The sequence below is a fragment of the Protopterus annectens genome, chromosome 9.part0 (assembly GCF_019279795.1).
Source record: "Protopterus annectens isolate FY-2018-M chromosome 9.part0, PAN1.0, whole genome shotgun sequence".
NCBI lineage: Eukaryota > Metazoa > Chordata > Ceratodontiformes > Protopteridae > Protopterus > Protopterus annectens.
In genome coordinates this window covers 880,460,744-880,484,951 of record NC_056743.1, presented here as the reverse complement: position 1 = coordinate 880,484,951, position 24,208 = coordinate 880,460,744, and the positions used below count along the sequence as shown (strand labels likewise).

The window sequence follows — 24,208 nt, the reverse complement described above, 5'->3', positions numbered from 1 at the left end:
GGACATTAATAACAGTGCATGTTGAGTAAGATGGAAGATTAATATCAGCATAAGTGGAGTGATCATGTACCGTGATATCCCACAGGAAACAATGTTAGTATTAGAAATTAGTCACTGACTAATGATGATGGTAAGGTGCTTATTGTGTTGCATTATACTCATTTCTAGAGTAGATCAGAGCACTCCAATTCAACCTCTTGTTTTAGCATTAAAATGTGAGAAGGTGTAGGTTACTGTGAATATATGTAAGGCTTGTTACAATGTCATGAAGTGTAGCTGAATGAGTTAATCTTAAGATAGTTGGCATGTCCACTGTGTAACTTTCACCGTGGGTTGCTTCTTTGAGATTTGTATAATATATTGTTTTAAAATAACATTTGTCACCTTTGGATTATTACCATTGTGGTATGATGTGCGTTGATCAGTCACAACATTTCCCAATAGTGTCGTGTATTACCTTGCAAAATGCACACACACACACACACACACACACACACACACACACACACACACACACTCACTCACTGCTGTGCCTTATTACTTATTATAATCACTAAAAATATTCAAAGACAAGCAGGTGCTGTTGTAACACTGCATTTACAGTCTCAGTGTAGTGAGTATAGGCTGTAGCTAATGCATGCTAGCACCTTTATGTCAATGAAAATGGCCGGCACTGTGGAAGACTTCTTATAGTCTTCCCCCGCACTGACGTCTCAGTACTTTTCATAGTATTCGTCTCACCCATTGCTTTACATTATTTTTACTTGTCCAGGGTGCTACTGTTTGGTGTGTTGGCCAGACAGATAATTGACTTAGCAGACTGCCTTTATCAGTGGCATGTACGAGCCAAGACTGGAAGCATTCCTGTAGCACTTCTAACTTGTAAACTGAAGGAATAGTTATTTGTAGGGGGCAGTTTTATTTGAGGGTGCTCTTTAGCAAGAGAGAGCCCATTAGAAGGTGATAAACAAATGAGAGGCTTCTTGAGCCGCATAATGAGAAGAAAGTTCAAGTGTGACTTGGGATTTATTATCTCTACTTAATATTAAGTATTTTTATCCCCACACAAAAAGAAAATGCAGACGTGTGTTTGGAATCATTGTGTTAAAAAGTAAGCATTTTTTCATTCCTTTTTCTTTTCAGGCTTCAGAGTCCACTTCAGATGTTGTCCTGTGGGGAACATTGTATCCGCTTCTGTCACAAGCTTCCTTGCTACCTGGTAAGATACTGCACATTTTTTGCAACATAATATACTTGTGGTAATATTAAGAAGTTTTGGCTGCCCTCCCTCATGGCAGACTATTAGTTGCTCCTGGTGCCGTTTCTCAGTATATAGTTACTTGAAGCCAGCTATTTAAGCCCAGAGTTTAGTTTGAGATATCACATTGTTGCCAAGGATAATTGTTTTGTATGCCTTATCTGTGGTGTGGAGTGTCACACCTTTCACAGCTTGCCCTGCATACATCTTGCAGTCCAGAGCATTTTCTGAAAAATAATTAAAAAGCTTAAGGTAAACAAATGTAAATATTTTGTGAACAATAAAAGCTATTAAAACTGTACAAATAGCAATGTTATTAATAAGAAATATTCTTTACAGTGATAGTGCATTCATAGTCTGTTCCGTAAGTACTGTAATATAGTGCAATGTAAACAACCCCAAATTATATTTTTCTAAACTTTCACAAATGTTCATACTTTAAAAACTGTACAACCTAGACATGGATTGTTAGAAAATTTTTGTTAACCAGACGTAGATTTTCAATTGGCAACAAGAAATTCTTGTGCAAGTGAGTTAATTGAGATGTTTACAGAAATATGAAAATGTATGTTTAATTGTATAATTAGCAGTGCAAATAATACTAGATATCGCTAGGATGTACAGCTTACAGTACAAATATTAAAGTCAGTTTTCTCCAGCATCATCTAAGGTTTCAACTAATGTCATTCAACAGTTTGTAAGTCGCTTGGTTTTTGAGTACACACAGAAATATTGTATATTTTCATAATTTTTAACAACTAGCAATATTTCCAGTATAATGTGGTATAAGCCAACATTTTCAGTGAATTATCCTGCCTCTCACACACTGGTGTTTCACACCATGCACCTCAGTATGAAGAATATGTGGCAAATGTAGATTAATTTCTCCACCACAGGACATGCTAGACTAACAGTGTCATATTGGTAATGACCCCTTGCCTTTTGTGATGCTGCCTATTACTACCCAACAAGTCTTTTTTCCCCAAAAAGTTTTGGACACCATAAAGAGGTATGAGTGTAAACTGGAAGTATACAAAAGAAGTGTTGTAGGCTTAATTGAATTAACTCCACCCCATGCACAGGATGTGCAGTGACAAGGCAATTGTGGAATCCAGTGGACATCTGCCAGTGCATCCCCACTCTGTCGGGGTGAATGTTACACCCCTCCTGCTCTTCAGTAACCAAGAGCAGGACTAACAAAAGCTTCCTCCCGTCCAGGACAGGCAAACCAGCAAAATGCTGCTCTTTTATTACTCCCCCCCCCCCCCGACACTCATGGGTTCCAGTCAGGGCTCTATCCCGCTTCACCAGAGAACTATTTGCGGAGTTTTCAGAATTTTAGTTCAATTTTAAAAGAACCCCAGCATCCCTCATTATCTTTTTGTCCCTACATACATGCATTTTAGCTGGTTGCAATGTGTCAAGTAGTTTAGTGTGATAATGAAAGTTTAGAACATGTAGAAATAAGTGCATTAATTCTTATGTTTATTGTTTACAGAGAACTGTAGTCTTAAAAATGTAATGGGACAGTGTGTGATGTAAGCTGCTTGTAGCGTGCTTTGTTAAATTCAGTGAAGCAATAGTCTCATGTAATATGCACAACTTAGAGTAGAGACTTCAATATTATTTTGACGGAAGATAAGAATGCAATGTGAACCTTGTCTGGCAATGGATTTCTCATGGATGATCTCTGTGTACCCTTACATGCCGTGTATAAGTCAGCATTTTTTGAACCCCTGTACCTAAACAGAAGCAGTAGTAAAGCAAATGCCCGTTTTAGAGACCTAAACCTGTACTACCACATCAACATTAAATGTTGTGATACATACCTAACCCAAAGTGTACCCTTTTTCTGGAATAGGCTGCTATTGAAAATCAGGCAGAGCACTTCCCTAGCAACCTTTAAAAACAGTCTAGAAGATTGGAAGGGTGATGACAAAATTTCGCTGTCTTATGTGGAGAAAGTCAACTTAATGGGCAGACATTGTTAGTCTCCTACAGTATTGGGTGGTATGGCTCAGCTTTGCATTGGTGTCCTGTTTCACTAAGCTGTGTTAAAATCTATGAATCTAACACTAGCAAAAAAATAAATAAAATTTTCAAAACTACACTAGAAAACTACTCCCAGGATAGCCCATTTATAAAAACGTGTGGAATTGTAAGTAGACTGTTTGTGAATTATTAATGGTAAACAGTAATTCAGACTTGGGGGGGGGGGGGGGGGATGAAAAAGAGCAAAAAAAATGGATAGTGAAATATATGCGGGGTGAGGGCTGGTTTGTGTGATATGTGAATTATCTTGTACTGTAGGTTTAGAGATTTTGCAGATGTCTCTGATGTTCATCATGTTTCACTGCTGCAGTCATTACACTTGGGTTATCCTGCCATCAGGCGGTCCCGCAGTCAGCCAGAGTTCCAAAGTCTTGGTCCAGTGTCGGTTGCTGTCGCCTCCTCCCTGACGTCAGTGCTTCAGGGGTATATAAGAAACAGCCGACGCCATTTTCTCCAATCTTTCTTGCCGCGCGGTGCCCGAAGCAAAAGCAGTTCGCAAGTGCCGGTCAGCCGACTCCTGAGATATCAATCTCGATTTTCAGAACCAAAGTCTTCAATAAAGCTAAGTACCCCATTGGGGAAACTTTTTTTCTTACCTCAGACCGATGTCAGTAAAAGTTAATAATTGTATTTCTTGTGGGAAGCAAATACCTCATAAGGATTTTCATTCTTACTGTATTCCATGCCTAGGCCCAGATTACGACGTCACTAGTTTCCGGTTTTGTGATAGATTTAACAAACGCACTATTAAACGTCTGTTTGATTTTGCTCGCCATTACTTTGGCCGAAGGTTTAATTATACCATGCCGTTGGAACAACCGACAACTGGAATTCACCAAAAACACAAAGGTAAGAATAAGGACAGGCATCCGAGGCCCAAAACTGACAACGAAGCCTCTTCTAGGCCAGTCGCCAGTCCGCCGGTTCTCAGTGAGGCACTTTCGCAGCCCCTGACACCCGCTACCTCAGAGCCGCAGGCTGCGACCGACTCCCACGTGGAGTTGCCTAGGCCTCTGGATACTCAAGGTGTTGGGCCTACGGAGACTAACCCTTCAGATGGGTCCGGAGCCGCTGAGCAGGCATCGGCTTCTGAGGGTGTTTCAGACCTTCACAACTTACCGTTGCATCTACAGCCAAGTCTAAAACTACATTAAAGACAAAGAAGCAAGTAGAGTATTCACCTGGACAGGCCTCCATGCCTAAAAAGCAGATGCTCAAAATGGCTGAAGACTTAATTACTCTGATCAGGGGTTCCCATCCCCCTCCTGATGAAAGACCTAGGCAGGATACAGACTATGATTCCTCTGACCAGGTTTCAATATATTCTGATTCCTCTTCAGACCAGGGATACTCTTTACACCCCTATGAGGACTCTGATGTTGAAGAATCAATTCCTTCAGCCTCTCCTCCTGAGGATTACTCTTTTTTTGGGGAAACTTTACATACCATGAGGGAGCATTTCCATTGGGAGGGTCAGGATTACTCAGAATCCAAGAAAAGGCTCAGAGACTTTCTTTTATTGCCTCAGCACAGGCCCCTTGCTATTCCGCCAGTGTTGGGTATTGTGGACGATGTGTTCTCTGAATTCAGTTTAAATCCAGATTCTTTACCCCCTGCTCCAGTCAAGCCAGACAGGTACTACAGAGTTCCTGACTCTCATAAATTTCTTTATAAAAACCCTGCTGCTGACCCAGAAACTATTTCCCAGGGTCCCAAAGGGGTAAAGGCCTCCACGGCTAAAAATCCAATTCCCTCAGACAGGGATTCTAGAGCATTAGACAGATGGGGGAAGAAAGTTTACACCTCTGCAACTTTAGCAGTAAGGGCTTTAAACTGCCAGTTTCACATGCTTAAATATCAACAATATTTACTGTCCCAGTTAAAACAGAAAATGAGTACAAGTGCAGAACAACCTGATTTTAAGGAAATGCAGAATTTATTGCATGCAGCTGAACAAGTGGGAAAGCATACTTTGCAATGTGGTTTTGATTCATTAGAAGCTTCTTGTAGAGCAGCAGTTACAGGATCTGTGATTCGAAGACATGCTTGGTTAAAGGAACAAACCTTACCAGATCATGTTAAAGCAAAATTATTGGATGCTCCTTTACAGCAAGATATTTGGTGTTAAGGCAGAAGAGGTATTAAAGAAAATGGAGGATAAGGCAAAATCTCTGCAAACAGTGAAGGATTTCTTACAGGTACAGCCACCAAGATTTAGCAGGAATTGGCCTACAAAAAATTGGTCCTTTCCAGTGTCAGACAGGCCACAAAGAGGCAGATACAGACGCCCAAGAGGCAGATCTCAGCCCCAAGGCTCTTACAGACCACGACAGTGGGGTGCTTCAACCCCAAAAGGAGGTGAGGACAAGTCACAACCTTACAGGAAACGGTCCCAATGACTTCCCCCTTCCAATGCCAAACTCTTCCCTTTTGTCAGCTCCCTTAGGGGGGAAACTAGCACTTTTTTCACAAAACTGGCAAGCAATCACCCAAGACAAATGGGTGCTGAATATTGTGTCTCAAGGTTACAGGTTCCACTTTCACACTTTACCAAGGCTAAAAGGAATGCCAGATCTGCCACAAAATCAATGGGCAGAGGCACAAAAACAAATTACAGCCCTCATGGACATGGGAGCTATTCAAAAAGTACCACAGCAGGAACAAGGACAAGGATTTTACTCAAGACTCTTCCTGGTCCCCAGAAAGGACAAAGCCTGGAGACCCATACTAGACCTTTCCACTCTAAATACTTATCTGGATGTTCCGAAATTCAAAATGTTGACACTACAGCAGCTCCTTCTCATGTTGGGCAAGAAAGCTTGGCTTGTTACTTTGGACCTCAAAGAGGCATACCTGCATGTCCCTATCAGACAAAATTGCAGAAGATACCTCAGATTCATAGCTGGTTCAATGCACTACCAATTCTCTGCACTGCCCTTTGGCTTATCTACTGCGCCCAGGGTCTTCACAAAGTGCATGGCACCAGTAATTACATTTTGCAGACAAAAAGGAATTCAAATATATCCATACCTGGACGACTGCCTGATTCAAGCGGAGAGCAAGGACATTCTTCTAAAGCATCTGGCGTTTGTAAAAAAGTTAAGTTGCCTAGGTACACAGTAAACAAAAAGAAATCAAAACTAGTGCCCTCACAAGAGCCAATATTCCTGGGTGCCAGCTTAAACACAACGGCCCAGATGGCTTATCTCACACCAGACAAACAAGGACAACTGACTCAGTATTTTCAAATGATGGCAACAAAGTCCCAACTCCCTGCAAGAAAAATTCTGCAGGCCTTGGGATTCATGGCATCCTGCATTTTACTAATTCCATATGCCAGACTGCAAATTAGGAAATTACAGTGGTACCTAAAAATTGTTTGGACTCCACACTCTCATAGCTTGGAAACAGTAATACCACTAATTCCCTGCCTACAACAGGAGTTTCAATGGTGGGCACAGGCATGTCACCTCAACAAGGGTCAGCCTTTCACTCTTCCCACAGCCAAGCAGACTTTAACAGATGCTTCGGATTACGCCTGGGGAGCACACATTGCAGGAAAATGTATTCAGGGCAAATGGACCACAGACCAAATGCATCTTCACATCAATCAAAAAGAGATGTTGGCTGTACAAAATGCCCTAACAGCTTTCAAGGAACTTCTGCATCCAGGACATTTACTGTTAAAGACAGACAACACCACAGTAATGTGGTACATAAACAAGCAAGGGGGCACTCATTCTTACCCCCTATGCAGACAAGCCATGACCTTATGGAACACAGCTATAACTTACCAAGTTCATCTGCAAGCACAATTCCTGCCAGGAAAGAAAAATACTCTGGCAGACGACTTAAGCAGAAACATCATGGATCCTCACGAGTGGAAATTAAATCCACAAGTTTTCAGCATGATAATACAAAAATGGGGGTGCCCGGACATAGATCTCTTTGCCTCACCACTGAATTGCCAACTACAAAAATTCTGCACAAGGACTTATCACGCACAAGCATGGAAAGTGGATGCTCTTTCGTTCAGCTGGAAAAGCCTAAACGTTTATGCCTTCCCACCTCTGCCTCTGCCTCTCCTTTCAGAGGTACTCCTAACAGCCAGACAAGACAAACCACAGATGATTCTGATTGCTCCAGACTGGCCACGCCAGCATTGGTACCCAATCTTAAAGAACTTAGCTCAAAGCCCACCTTGGATTTTGCCTCAAATTCCACACCTTCTGATTCAGAAAAACAATCAGATCCTGCACAGTGAGCTCAAAACCTTAAACCTGGCTGCATGGCAGATTCATTAGCCAAACAGACAACACCTCTATCTAAAGCTGTTATGGATGTCATTTTGAAGGCCAGGAGGCCTAGCACCAGGAAATCTTATTCAGAAAAGTGGAAGAGATTCTGTGCCTGGAACCAGGCTCAAAACCTTGACCCTCTTGTCCCTAACATTCCTGAGATACTGCTGATATCATATCCTGAGATACTACAATACTTAACTGAGATGCTGGACAAAGGACTATCCTTCTCATCAATTAAGATCCACACTTCTGCCGTTTCGGCTCATTACAACACAGATCCTCCTATTTTCTCTCATCCATTGCTAAAGCAGTACCTCAGAGGGGCTAAAAACATAAGACCGTCCTGGAGAGCACCAACTCCTACTTGGGACCTCAATTTTGTCTTGGAAAAGCTCACTTTACCTCCTTTTGAGCCAGCCAATTCAGCAGAGTTAAAATATATGTCATGGAAAACTGCTCTGCTTCTGGGAATAACCTCAGCACGAAGAGTCTCGGAACTGCAGGTACTAATGGCAGTGGAGCCTTTCATCATTTTCTACCAAGACAGGGTTTCCTTAAGAACAAACCATTCATTTATGCCTAAGGTGGTATCCAGTGTGGCTCTTAACCAAACTGTTCACTTTCCAACTTTTTATCCAAATCCCCAGAATAAAGGGGAGAGACTTCTGCATTCCTTGGACATACACAGGCAACTGCGCTTCTACTTGGACAAAACAAAAGCTTTCAGAAAATCTGAACAATTGTTTGTATCATATGCTGCAGGATCACAGGGAAAGGCGATTTCAAAGCAGACCATTTCAAAGTGGATAGGACACTGTATCTGGTTCTGCTACACACAACATGGGAAACCTGTACCATCTAACATTAGATCACATTCCACCAGGGCAACTGCAACTTCTACTGCCTATCTTAGAGGAGTACATACCAAAGACATTTTGGAAGCTGCAACTTGGAGTTCAGTGCATACCTTTACCAAGCATTATCACTTGCCTCTTTACTCTAGATCCAGAGCTGGCTTTGCCACTGCAGTGCTGCAGGGCATCATAGCCACACCAAATCCTCTATAGAACCAGCCACCCTGACTCAGATTTGGGATTCTACCCAAGTGTAATGACTGCAGCAGTGAAACACGATGAACATAGTACAGTTTTGTACCTACCATAAATGTAGATGTTCGAGTGTCTTCACTGCTGCAGTCCTGGTTACCCACCCACCATCTCCTCTTTCTTAGCTGGGTCTTACCTATAACTTTCTACACTATACTACCTATGCGGTGTATTTGCTGGTTACTGAAGGTTTTGTTTTTACCTTACTGTATGTTTTGTAAGCAATATGTATTGCCTATCTTTTTGGGGGCACCTGACATCTGGGGCAAGAAAAACTGAAGAAAATGGCGTCGGCTGCTTCTTATATACCCCTGACGCACTGACGTCAGGGAGGAGGCGACAGCAACCGACACCGGACCAAGACTTTGGAACTCTGGCCGACTGTGGGACCGCCTGATGGCAGGATAACCTAAGTGTAATGACTGCAGCAGTGAAGACACTCTAACATCTACATTTATGGTAGGTACAAAACTGTACTTTCTGCATGTACCAGATGAGCTCTTAACTTTCTAGAGAGATGTACTGAACAGGGTACTGAGAGCTCATCTACTGCATGGAGAACAGAGACGGTTGCAAATGCCTTTGTTAAACCTGGTGTGTGACCCTTTAATTACTCCAGAACTATGAGAAGTATAGTATAAGGTGTTTTGGAATCCCTCACTCAGTCTTACAGCTGCCAAGTCTTTTAAAACACCCAAGTCCCTTCATTAGTAAGAATAAAAATGAACAATGTTTAACTGTGATTAACTTTGTGTGTGTGTGGATTTGCATCTGCTTGCTGAAGTCCCACTTCATCGAACTTCATAACGATGAGACAAAGTTGTCGAAGATGTTTCACAAACACCTGAATCACCGTAAAATAAGTCTGGGAAACAAACCGCTTAGCCACCATGTTGAACTTTGCCCTTTTCTCCACTATAGTGCGATCTCAGAGTTGGTATATTTAGTTAGGGGAGTGTGGGGGACACAGCGCCCTACTTTGGTGGATTGATGAGAAGAAAATGGGATTACTCTGTATCATACGGACTGACTAAGGTTCATTGTTTATCATTTGTGATCCATCTGCAGATCACACGAATGAAAGCGTTGTGGTTTGTTTTGTATGCCCAGTAGGAGACAAGTGGACAGTGGGCATGGAGGTTGTAGAGTAGTACTTTCACGTGAAGGCATTTCTCAGACCCTTTAATGATGGTTAGACCTGTCCATGAGTGGATTCCAGTTTGATAGGTTTGTCTTTTGGTGTCTTTGAAAATGCCCATTGCTGTTGATTTTGCTGTGTAGTTGAAAGTGGGTATGTCCTTACCAATTGAGTTTGAAATCCCCAAGTAGTATGAATGTCCCTTTGAATGCCCATTATCCCATAGATGTTAAGACTGTCCCCGTGTTTCCTATAGTTGCTGGCAGTGAGAGTTATGCTGAGACTACTCAGATGTGTGCATGATTGCCTGCAGTGACTTTGGTGGGTATTCTTTGGGTTGATATTTTAAGTATCAGTAAATCTTTGGAAGTTTCTTATGTCTTCATACCCTTTTGAAGAAGTGTAGAATTCCTCTACGTGAGCTTTTTACTAGCCTGTCAGTTCTGAGGATTTAAATGTCCTAGAAGACCTCCTGTGGAAATTGCATGGATGAGAATTGCAAATCCTTAAGTTATGAAGCACTGGATTTTTCAAATGGGTTTTTGCAGGGGGTATCCTTTTGTGGGTGCGTTGTCCCCACTTCTCCTACCTTTATAGGTTTATATATGACAGCATATGATCAACTAGGCAGCTGATTGACAGGTATGTGAGATCACACAAATTTAGAGGTCCAGGGGTTGGGAAGGTTGCCCTTTACCCCATGTTTGTATGATCTGAGTTAGTATATAATGAGTATGGGGCATGTGGTGTAAGAGGACTTGATCCACCTGCAAAAAACGATGTTTGTTTTTTAAAACAAAGGCTATTTCTCATTGCATGTGTACTACTGTGTCATGTACCTTGTTTTTGACCTTTTGTGGTCAATATGGTTTCAGTTGACCTTGGGTATTTTAGATTAAATGTTGTACAGTCTATAAATACACACAGTCGTGCACGTGCGCACACACACAATTTCATGGTCAGTGCACCTCAGGGTAAAAATCCTGACTTTTGCAGTTTTTAGGGCTTACAGGTCTTGTCCTTGACAATTTTGGGGCAAGCCATTTCAGAAGTCATGGTGAGCGAGTCAGTCAGGTTTAAGCCAGGATACAAACCTTGAAATAATATCAGGAGTATGAACTTCTGTCTTTGTTTTTAGCCTTTCTTTTTATTGCAGATGTATATAATGCTTTGTGAAGCTGCAGTATTACTGACTGGTGACGGGACAAATAAGAGGTATTTTCCACTTTGAGTTCATAGTTATTTTGAAAGACTGGAGGAAGTGCTTACATCTGTAGAAAACTGACTTCACAGAGTGCTTTAGTGAGCTGCTTCAAATTCCATAAGGAGAAAATTTGTAGAAGGTACAGTGAACACCTGTCATTAGCAAAACACTATAATTGTAAGTGGTTGGCAATTGAAGTTCTTCTGTGCCACTTCTTTGCTTAAATATTGTAATATTTGGCAGATTTCCCTTTTAAATTTTTACAAATGTTTGTTTCTAATACTGTGACATGAATGAACCCAATTCCTGAGTGAGGGTACAATTAGAATTCAAGAAATCATTATTGCTTCAGTCTTCTCAGCACTTCCAATGTTGCCAGAATTGCCTCCTTAGCACGTTTGCATGGGGTTACATGTATTGACACATAACCAAGTTTGTTTCTTTTTTTTTTTCGGCTTTTCCCGGTTAGGGGTCGCCACAGCGGAACTCCGGTCCACCAATGATTGGCAGTAGATTTTTATGGTGCCGAGTTGCCAGCCCGACGCCCAACCTTCAGCGAAGGCACTCCTATTCACACATGTCTTTCGGAGGCTACTCAACCGCGGGGAGGACATGCAGACTCCACACAGAAGGCACTCCAGCCGAGAATCGAACAGGAGAACCTCTTGCTGTGAGGCAACAACGCTACCACTGTACCACCGCGGCATACACTTGAAAATTTCTTTGCCTGTTGCTTCTGCTACTATTGGAACTGTCTCGGCATCTTTATTTTACATTGCTCTAGTTTCGGCTTGCAAGTCCTAGTTTGCTTGCAGATCACGGAAGACTGGGTGTAGTTATTTCAATGATTAATTATATTTTTGTCCTTTTTTCTTTGACTATTGTATCTGTTGATGTTGGATGATCCCATGTGATCAGAACTTTTTCAGTAATGTTTTGTAGTTTATGGTTCTGGTGATTCACAGCTACTTGTATGTCGTAGGGCTGAACAATCACCAGTGCAGTATCCTTGCCCACATTATTGAGCCTTTTGGTATACAGACCCTCAGTCTTGAGTAAGTATATTGCAACCAACAATGAGATGTGAAGTTGCTTTTAGTTCTGTATTATAGGACCTGTATTTATCTGCATCTCTCACTTTTTTCATATACTTTGTAAACCATTGTGTACGTAGCTTGTAGTTTCACAATTATGCTACTGTAAGTGTTTGCCTTCCAATTTTCTTTCCTTTTTTCTTTGTATTGTTTCATCTTTTTTTTCACTTTCTGTTGCAGCATGATTTCCATCCACCACTTGTTTGATTTCCATTCTGGTCCTTTCCTAACTGCTTCTGCTGTACTAAGCAAATATGCCATGTTAGACTATTTTGATTTTTTGGCTTGATTTAGAATTTTTGCTTCATTATGGGTCATTTAGAAGCTCAGTGCATCATAAGCAACTTTCCCAAGATAGCATACTTATAGAAATAGTCACTTTCGAGGAGGCTCATACCTTCTACAGACCGTGGGATAGACAGATTTGCTATGCACTGCTTTTAATATAGCATTTGATAAGCATGAAGCATTTTTTTTTGCTTTCTTGACTAACTGATCAGTGCTTTCTGAGGTCAGTCAGTCGCACCAAAACTGCAAGTTAGAACAGGTAGACCAAGATGATGTATAGCTTGAACTGTGTTTCTCAGTGCCGTTGCGGTTTTCAGTATTAGCTTTAGTCATTTTAAGTATTCCTTATTAAGCTTTGTTCTAATGTATCTGTTTTATTGCCACTCCGTCATCTATTCTCAAATGTCTGTGCACACCCTGTAAGTAAAGTTCCTTTGTCATATTCCTGTCCCAAGTTTATATTTTCTTGATGTTGCTGATGCTGTGATATGAATACTCCTTTTCCACATTTATCAAGACCAAACATCATTCTTGTATCATCTGAGAAAGTGCTAACCATTTGTTGTGCTTTCAGGTGCTTGTCTGATGAGCTTTGTAATTTTGAATTTTCCACAAAAAGTAGAGGTCTTTGAACAAGGTTGGTTTCTAGAAGTTAAGCTGTAATCATAAGCCTAGTCTATTAAGTAAACAGCTTAGTGGGTTAAGGCTTACAAAATAGCAGTGGTCACAAAGACTCATCCTGGAATTTTACCTATGGATTTTCATCCATAGGCTAATAATTTGCCCTTCATCATTGTAGATCATGTTGCAAGAGAAGTGTGCTGCATCTTTAAGAAGCATGTCAAGGCAGTATGTGTACATATAAATTGCTGACGTGTGAACTCCCTAGTGCCATTTTGTAAGAGCAGCCACAGTGAGAGAATGCATGATCGCAAGTGTTAGTTTGTATACAAGTTACTTAAGTTAAACTCAGTAAACCGTTATAGTGATGTGTTTGTATAGAATAAAGCTGCTTGAACAGAACCCACGAAGACTCTTATGTTGTGTACGAAGTAGGAGAGAGACATGGTGTCAGAACCAGGATCGAAGAGAATAAAATCCAGAGCCATGAGGTGCAGAGATGACAGTGAAGGTAAAACCAAGAGAAGCGAGCACAAAAAGAGCCAGAAAAGAATCAAAGGCAATGAGAAGTAGCATGAACTATTTATTTGATAAAAGAGATAAAATGTGGCATTACAAGGGCACAAACTGCACTATTGAGCAAGCAGAAAACACAAAAAGCTTGTTGGCTAAAAAGAATGTTTAAAATAAAGGTGTTTTTTGAAACGATTAATAGTAAAGCAAAACAAGTATGTCTAAAGCAAAGCAAGTATGTTTAAAGGTAAAATAGGCCTGTTTGAAATAACGCTAGTGTGTTTAAAGCAAAACGAGCACAAGAAAAGTCTGTTGGGCATAAAATGGGCTTAAACGAGCAAAAGGAATATAATAAGGCAAAACGAGAGAGAAAAAGCACATTAAGCAAAAATAAAGCAAGGCGATTGCATGCATTTTGACACAGTGCTATGTTTTGGCATAACTACAACTTTATATTGTATCAAGGGCATTACTAAAGTTATTCAAAGTATCTCGGTGTGTAAAAGTGCTTACAGTGTGTGCTTATTACTGTGCATGTGTTTCAAAGAGTTTATTTTTGGGAAGTGCAACTATTTTGTGACATACAGTCAAAGTTTAGCCATTTCAAAAAGTTTCTTGTGCTGGGTTTGTCTGTTCACAAACTGACACCATTACAGAGGGCTTTTTGCATTGTAAAGAATTGCCAAGCAAGGTGCCGCCATTTTGGGGGCATTTCATTGTGCTGTATGCAGTTATTCGCAAAGTGCAACTACTTCAATATGATGAGTTTTGGGCAAGAGAGGTCCAGTTTATTCTCATCGTGCAGTTATTTGATATGTTTTTACACTGATGAGAGGTAATTTATTGCACAAACAATATTACAAGAATATTACAGTGCCCAAGAGTTTATTTCACTCACATCGTAAAGTTGTTGAGATGTTTCTTAAAATGATGATAAATGACTTTGGCAAAATGATAATAAATGACTTTAACATTTAGCCTTCCGAATGATATTACAAGACTGTTAAACCACCAGAGAAGTTTATTTTGCAAAGTCCAACTATTCAAAGGTACTACAAGTTTGTTCATTAGCATTATTTTGAAAAGCCCAAAAGAAACAAATTCAGGTACAAGTACTGGCATAAGTTTGTGGCATATGTCCTTGAGTATATGTTTATGCTTATTTGCAAAACCCTTGGCTGGTATGTGTTAATATGGTAGACTGATTTCTAAAACCCCTACTACTTGTGCTTGATTAGAATATTACAGAGAATTGGAGGATATTTGAGCAAGAGTACGATATTTTTATACAAACAGTTTATGCAGCTAGAGATCCACTCACCAGGGCAGTCATTTTGCTAAACCTAGCTGGGTCAGAAGCCATAGAAAGAGAGCGTTCATTTGTGTATGCACCTGTAGTATATGAAGGAGAAGATGAAAATCGTCATATTGTTGTACAGGCTGAATCAAGGGAGGACCCAGAGTGTTTGAAGCAAAAGTTCAGAGAAACGAGTAACCCTCAAACAAATATTACATTAGAGAGGAATTTGTTTTACACGAGAAATCAGAAACAAGGAGAAACGTTTGCAACTTACATAACTAACCTGAGAAACAGAGTTAAAATGTGTCGGTTTGGTGACTTTAAAGATGAGCTGCTAAAGGATAGGCTTGTTTGCGGTAGTGCTGCTGTGAGAAAGATTTTGCTTTGTGACAGTGATTTAACGTTGCGTAAAGCCACTGAGATTTGTCAAATCCATGAGGTGACAGAAAAACACACAAATATGCTAGCGAGTGACAAGAGCACGAGTTCAGTTGGCTCCAGAGCAAATGTAGATAGTAAGCAACACGTGGCAGACAAAAGTAGGCCCAAGCATGTGGCAGCTACACTATTTCTAGGGAAGACACATAGCTTTCCAGCAAGTCCTAAGAAAGGAGTATGCTCTAGCTCAATTCAGTACAAGCATGAATTAGCAAAACCTAAGTCCAGCTTTATTAACTGTCGCAGTTGTGATGTAAATTATGAGTCTAAAAGAGAGAAGTGTTTAGCATATGGTCAGTAATGCTGCAAGTGTAAAAAAATTGAACCACTTCCAAAAGTTTTGTAAATCAAGTAACCCTCGCGCAGTTGTAAAGAAAGGTCACACAAAGAAGCAAGATGATCAAGTAGAGCTGAAGCAGACACCTTTCTATGTAGATGGTGTATCAGTGATTGATGAAAGAATTGATGCAGTAAGTTTATTAACAAGAAGTGAGAGGTTTTGTACTGTCCGGATTAATGGAAAATCCACAGAGCTCAAAGTAGACACTGGGTCAAGTGTAATGTTATTATCTGCAGACACGTTTGCTAAAGTGAGAACTAATGAACAACTTAGGGGTGGGAGGTTGGCATAATGGTTAAGGTGTTTACCTTACAGACACAAGGTGCAGGGTTTGATTCTCACATGGGACAATGGGCTAGGCTTAAAATGGCTCACAAGGGCATTTAGCCTAGTACTAATTTATGAACCTATGAACCCAGTCTAGCCAGTAGTGGGAGACTTGTGCTTATGGAGGTGAAGAAATTCAAACCGAAGGTTCAGTGATGCTTTCATGTTATTTGGCCGAGAACTGTTACAACTTGTTGTTCTATGTAGTCCGAAGACCAATGCAATCTTTGTTGGGTCTCAAAGATAGCTTAAGAATGAATCTGCTTTTTTTGCTAAAGAAGTCCATCATGTAAGTGCACTTTTGAGTTCTAAGTTTTCAGAAACCATTTTCTCAGAGAATGCTGATGTTTTCGATGATAGGTGTGTATTCCATGGAGCTAGATCCAGAGATCACTCCTGTAGTCAGACCAGCAAGAAGAGTTCTGATAGCTATGCAGGATAAAGTTAAAACTCAGTTGGATAAGATGGTGCAGGATGGTGTGATTTGTCCAGTTACAGAAACAACCGAATGGGTATCATCTATGGTAGCAGCTCACAAAAAAAGGCTCTGATGAAGTCAGAATATGTATTGACCCAAGAGATCTGAACAAAGCATTAAAAAGACCACATTGTCCAATGTGTACAGTCGAAGAGGTTGCAGTCTTAATACCAAATGGCACTGTTTTCTCCGTCTTGGATGCAGAGAGTTCATTTTGGCAAGTGATGCTTGATCACAAATCCTCATTTCTAATTACTTTTGGTACTCTGTTTGGCAGATGCAGATTCCTGAGAATGCCATTTGGAATAAATTCTGCAAGTGAAGTTTTTCAGCTTGCAATGGAGCAATTTTTTTCAGGTGATCCTTGTGCCGTATTAGTGGATGATTTATTGGTTTGAGGCAATGGTGAAGCAGAGCAAGATAGAAACCTCAAGAAAGTTCTAGATAGAGCATGTGAAGTAAACTTGAAGCTCAATCCTCTGAAGTGCAAATTCAGACTTCCAGAAGTTACATATGTAGGTCATTTGTTTACAAGTACAGGTTTGAGACCTGACCCAACCAAGCAAACAGCTGTTCTTAAAATGCCATCTCCAGATAATGTACAAGCTCTACAATGTTTTCTAGGCATGGTTTACTATTCAGGCAAATTTATACCAGACTTCAGTGAGTTGACGGCACCTTTTAAGAGAGCAAACACACAAAAATGTTATATGGTCTTGGTTGGGACAGTGCCAGGAGGCATTGGAAGACCTTAAGCAGAAAATTGCCACCCCACCTACATTAAGATGCTATGATGTAAACAAATCAGTTACTCTTTCCTGTGATGCTTCAAAATTTGGTCTTGGCGCAGTTATACTACAAGAGGGCAGAACGGTAGCCTATGCATCTAGAACACTAACCCAAACTGAGATGGGGTATGCTCAGATTGAGAAGGAACTTTTGGCAATAGTATTTGCATGTTCTAAGTTTCATGATTATATTTATGGTCGAGCTATTCAGATTAAGACTGACCACCAATCTCTAGTTACTATTCTAAAGAAGCCCATGTATTCTGCTTCAGCGAGATTGCAGAGAATTATGCTTAAATTGCAAAAGTATAATTTCAAAATGGTCTACACAAAAGGCAGATTGCTTTATTTGGCTGATACCTTATCCAGATCACCCAGAAATACGACAGAACAGCTTGACGCAGAGAATTTTGACTTTGATGTGATGGCAGTGCGTAATATTTCTACCACTAGACTTGATGAGTTGAGAGAACACAGTCAGATTGATCCAATTTTGCAGAAGCTCACTCACTACATTAATGTTGGATGGCCACCGGAGCAATCTAGTGTACCACCTGAAGTGCAACTTTCCTTATAGAGATGAATTGTTGATGGAAGATGGCATTATTTTTAAAGGTCCTAAAATTATAGTTCCTGCTTCATTCCAACAAGAATATATCCGCATTTTGCATTGTGGCCACCCAGGTTCTGCATCCACTAAGATAACAGCAAGAGAGTTAGTATTTTGGCCTTCATTACAAAAAGTTATTGATGAAGTATTTTTTATCTTGTTCAGTATGCAATAGTACTAGACCACATTTGCAAAGAGAACCATTTCAGCTAAGTCCAGTTCCTGAACTACCGTGGTCAAAAGTTGCAGCTGATATCTTTGAGTGGAACAGTCGACACTACTTAGTTTTGGTAGACTGTTATTCAAATTGGTTTGAGATTGATCAACTGCCTAACCTAACATCCACAGCTGTTATTACTGAGCTGAAACGTCATTTCTCAGTTCACAGTAGTCCACACAAACTTCTTTCTGACAATGGTACTCAATTTACTAGCCAGTTATTTTGGAAATTTGCAAAAGACTGGGACTTTATACATGCCATTGCTAGTCCGGAATGTCCTAAGTCAAATGGTCTAGCTGAACGTGCAGTACAGAGTGCAAAGCAGTTACTTGAAAGTGTGACAATACCAGTATGTTTTTAAATTTACTTTATCTCAGAAACATACCTCGTGACAACATTCTTGGCTCGCCTGCTCAAAGACTGCTTTCCAGACAAACTAGAACTATGCTACCCATTACTTCCAGTTTATTGCAGCCTAAATCTAAGAACAGTAAAAAACATCAAAGCTCAATTGGTTAAGAAGCGTAATGTTCAGAAATCTAGTTACGACAGACAGAGCAGATTACTTCGTCCTTTGAAGGAAGGGAGAAGTGGTACAAATCCAGACAAAAGGTTTTGATCGTATTGGACAGATTACAGGCGTCTGTGCCGAGCCATGATCCTACTGGGTAGGTTCAGAAACTGTAGAATATAGGAACAGGAAACATCTTCTTCCTATATCAGAACCATTGCAACATTATTTCCTGTGATGCAAACTTCAAATCTAAGAATAAATCAGACACTGTTTCCATACCAGATTGTGTTCAAAATTCTGATTCCATTCCAAAGAATGTTCCAGCATTCCACAGGTCAAACATTTTGAAGAAACTGTTCCAGTTGTTAAATTTAATTCTCGGTTTTACGTTGCACGACATGGACGAGTGCCAAAGCCAAGTGTGAAAAATGCAGCAACGTGGACTTGATTGCGTGTGTCTATGTATGTGTGTGTGTATATGTACTTAGTATTGTATAATGCATGACCAAGAATTACCTGGGATTTCTGCTTGCTAAATAGACAAGGTCTAATTCTCAGAGGGAAGATGTAGATCATATTGCAAGAGAAATGTGCTGTATCTTTAAGAAGCTTGTCAAGGCTGTATGTGCACATATAAATTACAGACACATGCACTCACTAGTGCCATTTTATAAGATCAGCCACAGTGAGAGCATGCACGATCACAAGTGTTAGTTTGTATACATGTTACTTAAGTTAAAGTCACTAAACCTTTATAGTGATGTGTTTGTATAGAATAAAGCTGCTTGAACAAAACCTACGAAGACTCTTCTGTTGTGTACGACGTAGGAGAGTGACAATCATGATTCTGGTTACAAAGTGGTTTGTCACTGTTTATATTCCCTAGTATGTAACTGATCAATGTAGGGTGTAAACGTTCCATAATTCATGAATATGGGATGTCAGCTGCTTTTTGTAATCTGTCCACACTATACGTGGTTCAACTTTTTTTTTTTTTTTTTTTACATCTGTTGACTTTGTTTAGCATTAAATGATCATTTGTTCCATATGATTTTCTTTCCTTACCTTTTTGTTCTATTACACGTTTTTTCTAAGTGACTGCACATGCAGTCCACAGCCGCAGTATATAATTTATATAGTGTTAGAAGGTCATTTATTGGTCTGTAGGTCTTGCTAGATGTCCTTCTATACTGATGTTGCAATATTCTTCCCCTTAGGGAGTTGCTGCCTGCAGCACCGGACATCCAGCGAGTTTACCAAAGTCTTGAAATCAGGGGTACGTGTGACGTTGCATATAAGAGTCATAAACTCACACTGGCTATAATTGTGACGTCTTCACATACCCAATTCAGAACTTTTCTGCCACAGTGTGTTTCAGACGTCCAATCGCTAACTCCAGTATTCCGGCATTTGTTTGACTTCGGCCATCTGTTTTTGACAATCGCTCCTGTTTGTCCGCGTTCAGATAAGTAATTACCTGATGTCCTTCAAGGATGCATCTGCAGTCCTTACAAATGGGTTGTCCTGTCATCAGGCAGCCCTTCGGTCGGCCGGATTCCAAAGTCTGGGTCTGGCCTCGGCTGGTGTCACACTTCACCCGACGTCATAGCTGCAGTTATTCGGGTATAAAGGCATCAGCCGACGCCATTTTCCTCAGTCTTTCTTGCCGCGTGGCGCCCGAAGCAGAAGCTGTTCGCAAGTGCCGGTCTGTCAGAACCAGAGATTACTACTACCGAATTCTTCTACTACTACCGAAGACACGATCAATGTTTTTGTTTAGTGACGGGTCACTACTACAAGTCCTGTGATATCTGACAATCCTTTGTCCCTAAAACCCTTAAAAGCAGTTTGTTGGCTTTAAATCTCTACTCGGAGAATGAGTGAATTTGACGCTTGGCATTTGAGATAGAAGGGGGAGTGGGCACCTCCGACAAGCCGCCAAGGAAGAAGGCTAAAAAAGTTAGGCCCGATGTCCAAGCTGCACCTCAGGAATCCACCGAGAGCCTCGAGACATGTGTTAGCCCAGGATCTCTCCGGATTTGGGATACTTCCCTGTTACCGGGAGCCAAAATGGAAGCCAGTGCAGCGGGTAGCCAAAGTATGTCCACTGAGGCTTTACATCCATCAGCTCTTGATGGTGAGGATGAACTACAGCTTGTGGCATTGGAGAGGCCTTCTTCTGCTTTGCCATCCATTCCATCATCAGCACCCAGGCCTTCTGCTGTTCCTTCGACCTCTCTAAAAAGGAAACCGAAGGAAAAACATAGGGCTAAAGATCCTACTCCAGCTTAGGAGACCTTTTCCCAGTCTTTATTCAAGTCCATTCAGGTACTGCAGACCCAGATTCCCCAGTCAGGCCAACCACGTGTTTCACAGGAAGAATCTGAGGAAGACTCTTCCTCCTTTGATGAATCCCTGACATATTGCTTCCACATTGAATCCCCAAAGGATTTTGCTACTCCTGAAGATGAAGAGACCCTCACTCCTGACTCCCCAGGAGAATATTTCTCTCTTGGGGATGCTATTTCCCTACTTAGGCCACATTTTAAATGGGAGGCCTCCGATGTCTCTGAGGCCAAGAAAAGGTATTTTGAATTCCTGCAGATGGAGCAGCCCTCACCATCTGCAGTCCCTCCTTTACTACCAGCTTTTCAGGATGCCTTTTTAGCTGCTTCCAGAGCCCAGAGTCACAGCTTCCTTCTAACAAGAGACCAAACAGATTTTGCAAAGTGTCTGCAAAGGAGCAGTATCTTTTTAAGAATCCGCCAGCAGATCCTGCTGTTATTGCAGTTTCAGCTGACAAGTCTTTTAGGCAGCTACCTTCTTCCCTTTTTCCAACTGATAAGGATAGTACATTTATGGATAGGTTAGGGAAGAAGATATATACTTCTTCCACCTTGTCCAGAAGAGCAATTAACTGTCAAACTCATATGGCCAAGTTTGCTCTGAACTTCCTGACCAAGGCCTCTACTCTGCTGTCTGACATGCCTGACTCACCAGTCAAGGCTCAGCTGGGCACCCTTCTGAACACTGTATCCCAGGTGGCTAGACACTCAATCAAGTGCAGCTATGATTTTGCTGAAGCCTCTTCCAAATTGGCTGCAATCTGGTTGTGTGTTAAGGAGGTTCTCGTGGTTGAGACTCCAACCTTTGCCTTTGGAAGTCCAAGCGAAACTGTTAGATGCTCCTTTGGATAAATCAGCACTCTTTGGGGGGGTTCCCAGATTCCATAGGAACTACCCCCAAAAATGCAGTTTTAAGAGGCAGTCCTCCCATTCCTCTATTGCTCATTCCAGGGGATGAAGACAACCTAGGAAACAATCCGCTCCTACATCTTCATCCACCTCAACACCTTCATCCTTTCGGAGACCACCAGACCCAGATAGAGCTCCTCCACTGTGACTCTCTTCCCTTACCCACCTCCACCCCCCCCCCCTCTACCTATGCCTAACCCTATCCTCCTGGCAGAAAATTACCACAGACAAATGGGTGCTCTCCATCATCGAGAGAGGATGCTTAATCACTTGGTGGGAATTTTCACCATTCCACAGAATTCCATAACCTCATAGAAGCAGTACCTGAGGATCAAGTAGCCAATGGGTTTTACTCCACGATGTTTTTGGTTCCAAGAAAAGATGATCCTTGGAGACCCATCCTAGACCTATCCTTCTTCAACCTCTTCCTCAAGATGCCTACCTTTTTCCTGTTATTCCTCTGCAAGCCTTCATGGCATCCCTGGACCTGAAGGATGCTTACCTTCACATCCCTATTCATCCCACTTGCCCTTTGGACTCTTCACAGCCCCGAGAGTATTCTCCAAATGTCTAGCCCCAGTCATTGTATACTGCAGACTGTAGGGCATACAGATTTACCCTTACTTGGATGATCTCGTGATCCTACACCAGGACTGTGTCACCCTGTCTCAACATCTGAACTGGGTTTGCAGGATTTTGCAAAATCTAGGTTTCACCGTGAACAACTTGAAGTCCCAAATGATTCCCTCACAAGATTTTGTTTTTCTGGGGTGCTGGATAATGACAGCCTTTGTCAGTTTTTGCCCCTGCCCAGAAAGGGGAATTTCTCACCCAGTTTTTCCAAACCCTCCTACCACTACCCTCCATCTCAGCCAGAGAATTCCTGACAATCCTGGGATTCATGGCTTCCTTGATCCCATGATCCCTTTAGCCAGGATGCACATGAGGAAGTTTCAGTGGGTATTGAGAAATTCTTGGAACCAACACGTTCATCCCCTGGAAACGAGTCTTCTTCTTCTTTCCTGTTTAAAAAGGGAACTCACCTGGTGGATCTCTACCATCACCCACAATCAGGGGATGCACTTACAGATTCCTCCACCCAAACAGCATCTTTACACAGATGCATCAGATCTAGGATGTTGGGCTATCCTTCACAGTACCAACATCCATCACAAGGTGCAAGGGGAACGATCCATTCCAGAAAGAAAGAACCACATCAGTCTAAAAGAATTAAGGGCCCTTTACATGGCAGTACAAGCCTTTCAAGAGATTCTTTAGCCAGGCAAATTGAAGGTTGTCACAGACAACATGACAGTCCTGTGGTACATAAACCGGGAGGAACAAAATCCTACTCTCTTTAGAGTCTGGTAGTTCACATCTGGTTGCTGGCAACAACACTGCAGATTCATTTGCAGACAGTTTACATCCCATCAGAAGACAATGTGATGGCAGACACCCTGAGCAGGACCTTAACACCCTCCCATGAATGGATGCTTTACAGGGAGGTGTTTCTGTATCTAGTTCACAGGTGGGGTATTCCTCAGGCAGTTCTGTTGCCTCCTCCCAGAACAGATAGACGCCCCTCTTTGTCATAAGGCTTCCCCATCCATGAGCCTGGAGGGGTGGACACCTTCTCCTTCTCATGGGAAGGAATGTTCCTTTATGCCACCCCCCACCCCCCATTTCCCTTGATTCTCAAAGTCCTCCTGAAAGTACAGAAGGACAAACCAAAAATCCTGTTGGTGACTCCTTTCTGGCCAAGACAACATTGGCTTCCCCTTCTTTTTCATCTAGCCCAGGGCCATCACCTCACCGCCTCAACCTACTCTCACATGACAAGAGGTCCCTTATTCATCCCCACCTTCTCAGTCTGTGTGAGTGATAGAGTTTTGATCCCCTTTAGGCACCTATATTCAGAGGACATACTCTATGTTCTGCAGGAGGACAGAAAACCCAAGTACTAGGAGAAACTATTTATTTAAATGGAAAGGATTTTCCATATGGTGCCATAAGAGAAAACAGGACCCATCTCAGACTTCTATTCCACTGGTCCTTTCCTACCTGTGTGAATTGCTGCATTCAGGGTTGACTTATTCCTCAGTTAAAGTGCATCTGTCTGCCATTTCTGCTTGCCTTCCCCTTACTCCACCTCTGGCTTCCAGGCTTGATGTCAAGCTATTTGTGAAAGGGGTGCTTCATATTAGGCCTCCTCGTAAGCCCATTCCGCACCTTGAGACCTTAACTTTGTGCTGGAAAAACATAACACTAGCTGCCTTTGAGCCAGCGCATTCTTCCTCTCTTAAATTTTATACCTGGAAAACAATCTTGTTAGTGGCCCTCACTTCTGCCAGGAGGGTATCCAAG

General features: G+C 41.5%; 1 protein-coding gene across 1 annotated transcript in view; it reads left to right on the top strand.

The window, feature by feature from the left end:
* MARS1 (methionyl-tRNA synthetase 1) overlaps positions 1-24,208 on the top strand; it is a gene marked incomplete in the record, with an annotated part of 618,581 nt that overhangs the window by 116,195 nt on the left and 478,178 nt on the right. Inside the window, 1 exon segment of the mRNA XM_044083612.1 lies at positions 1,144-1,219. Within this exon segment, the coding sequence (XP_043939547.1) occupies positions 1,144-1,219 (76 nt within the window).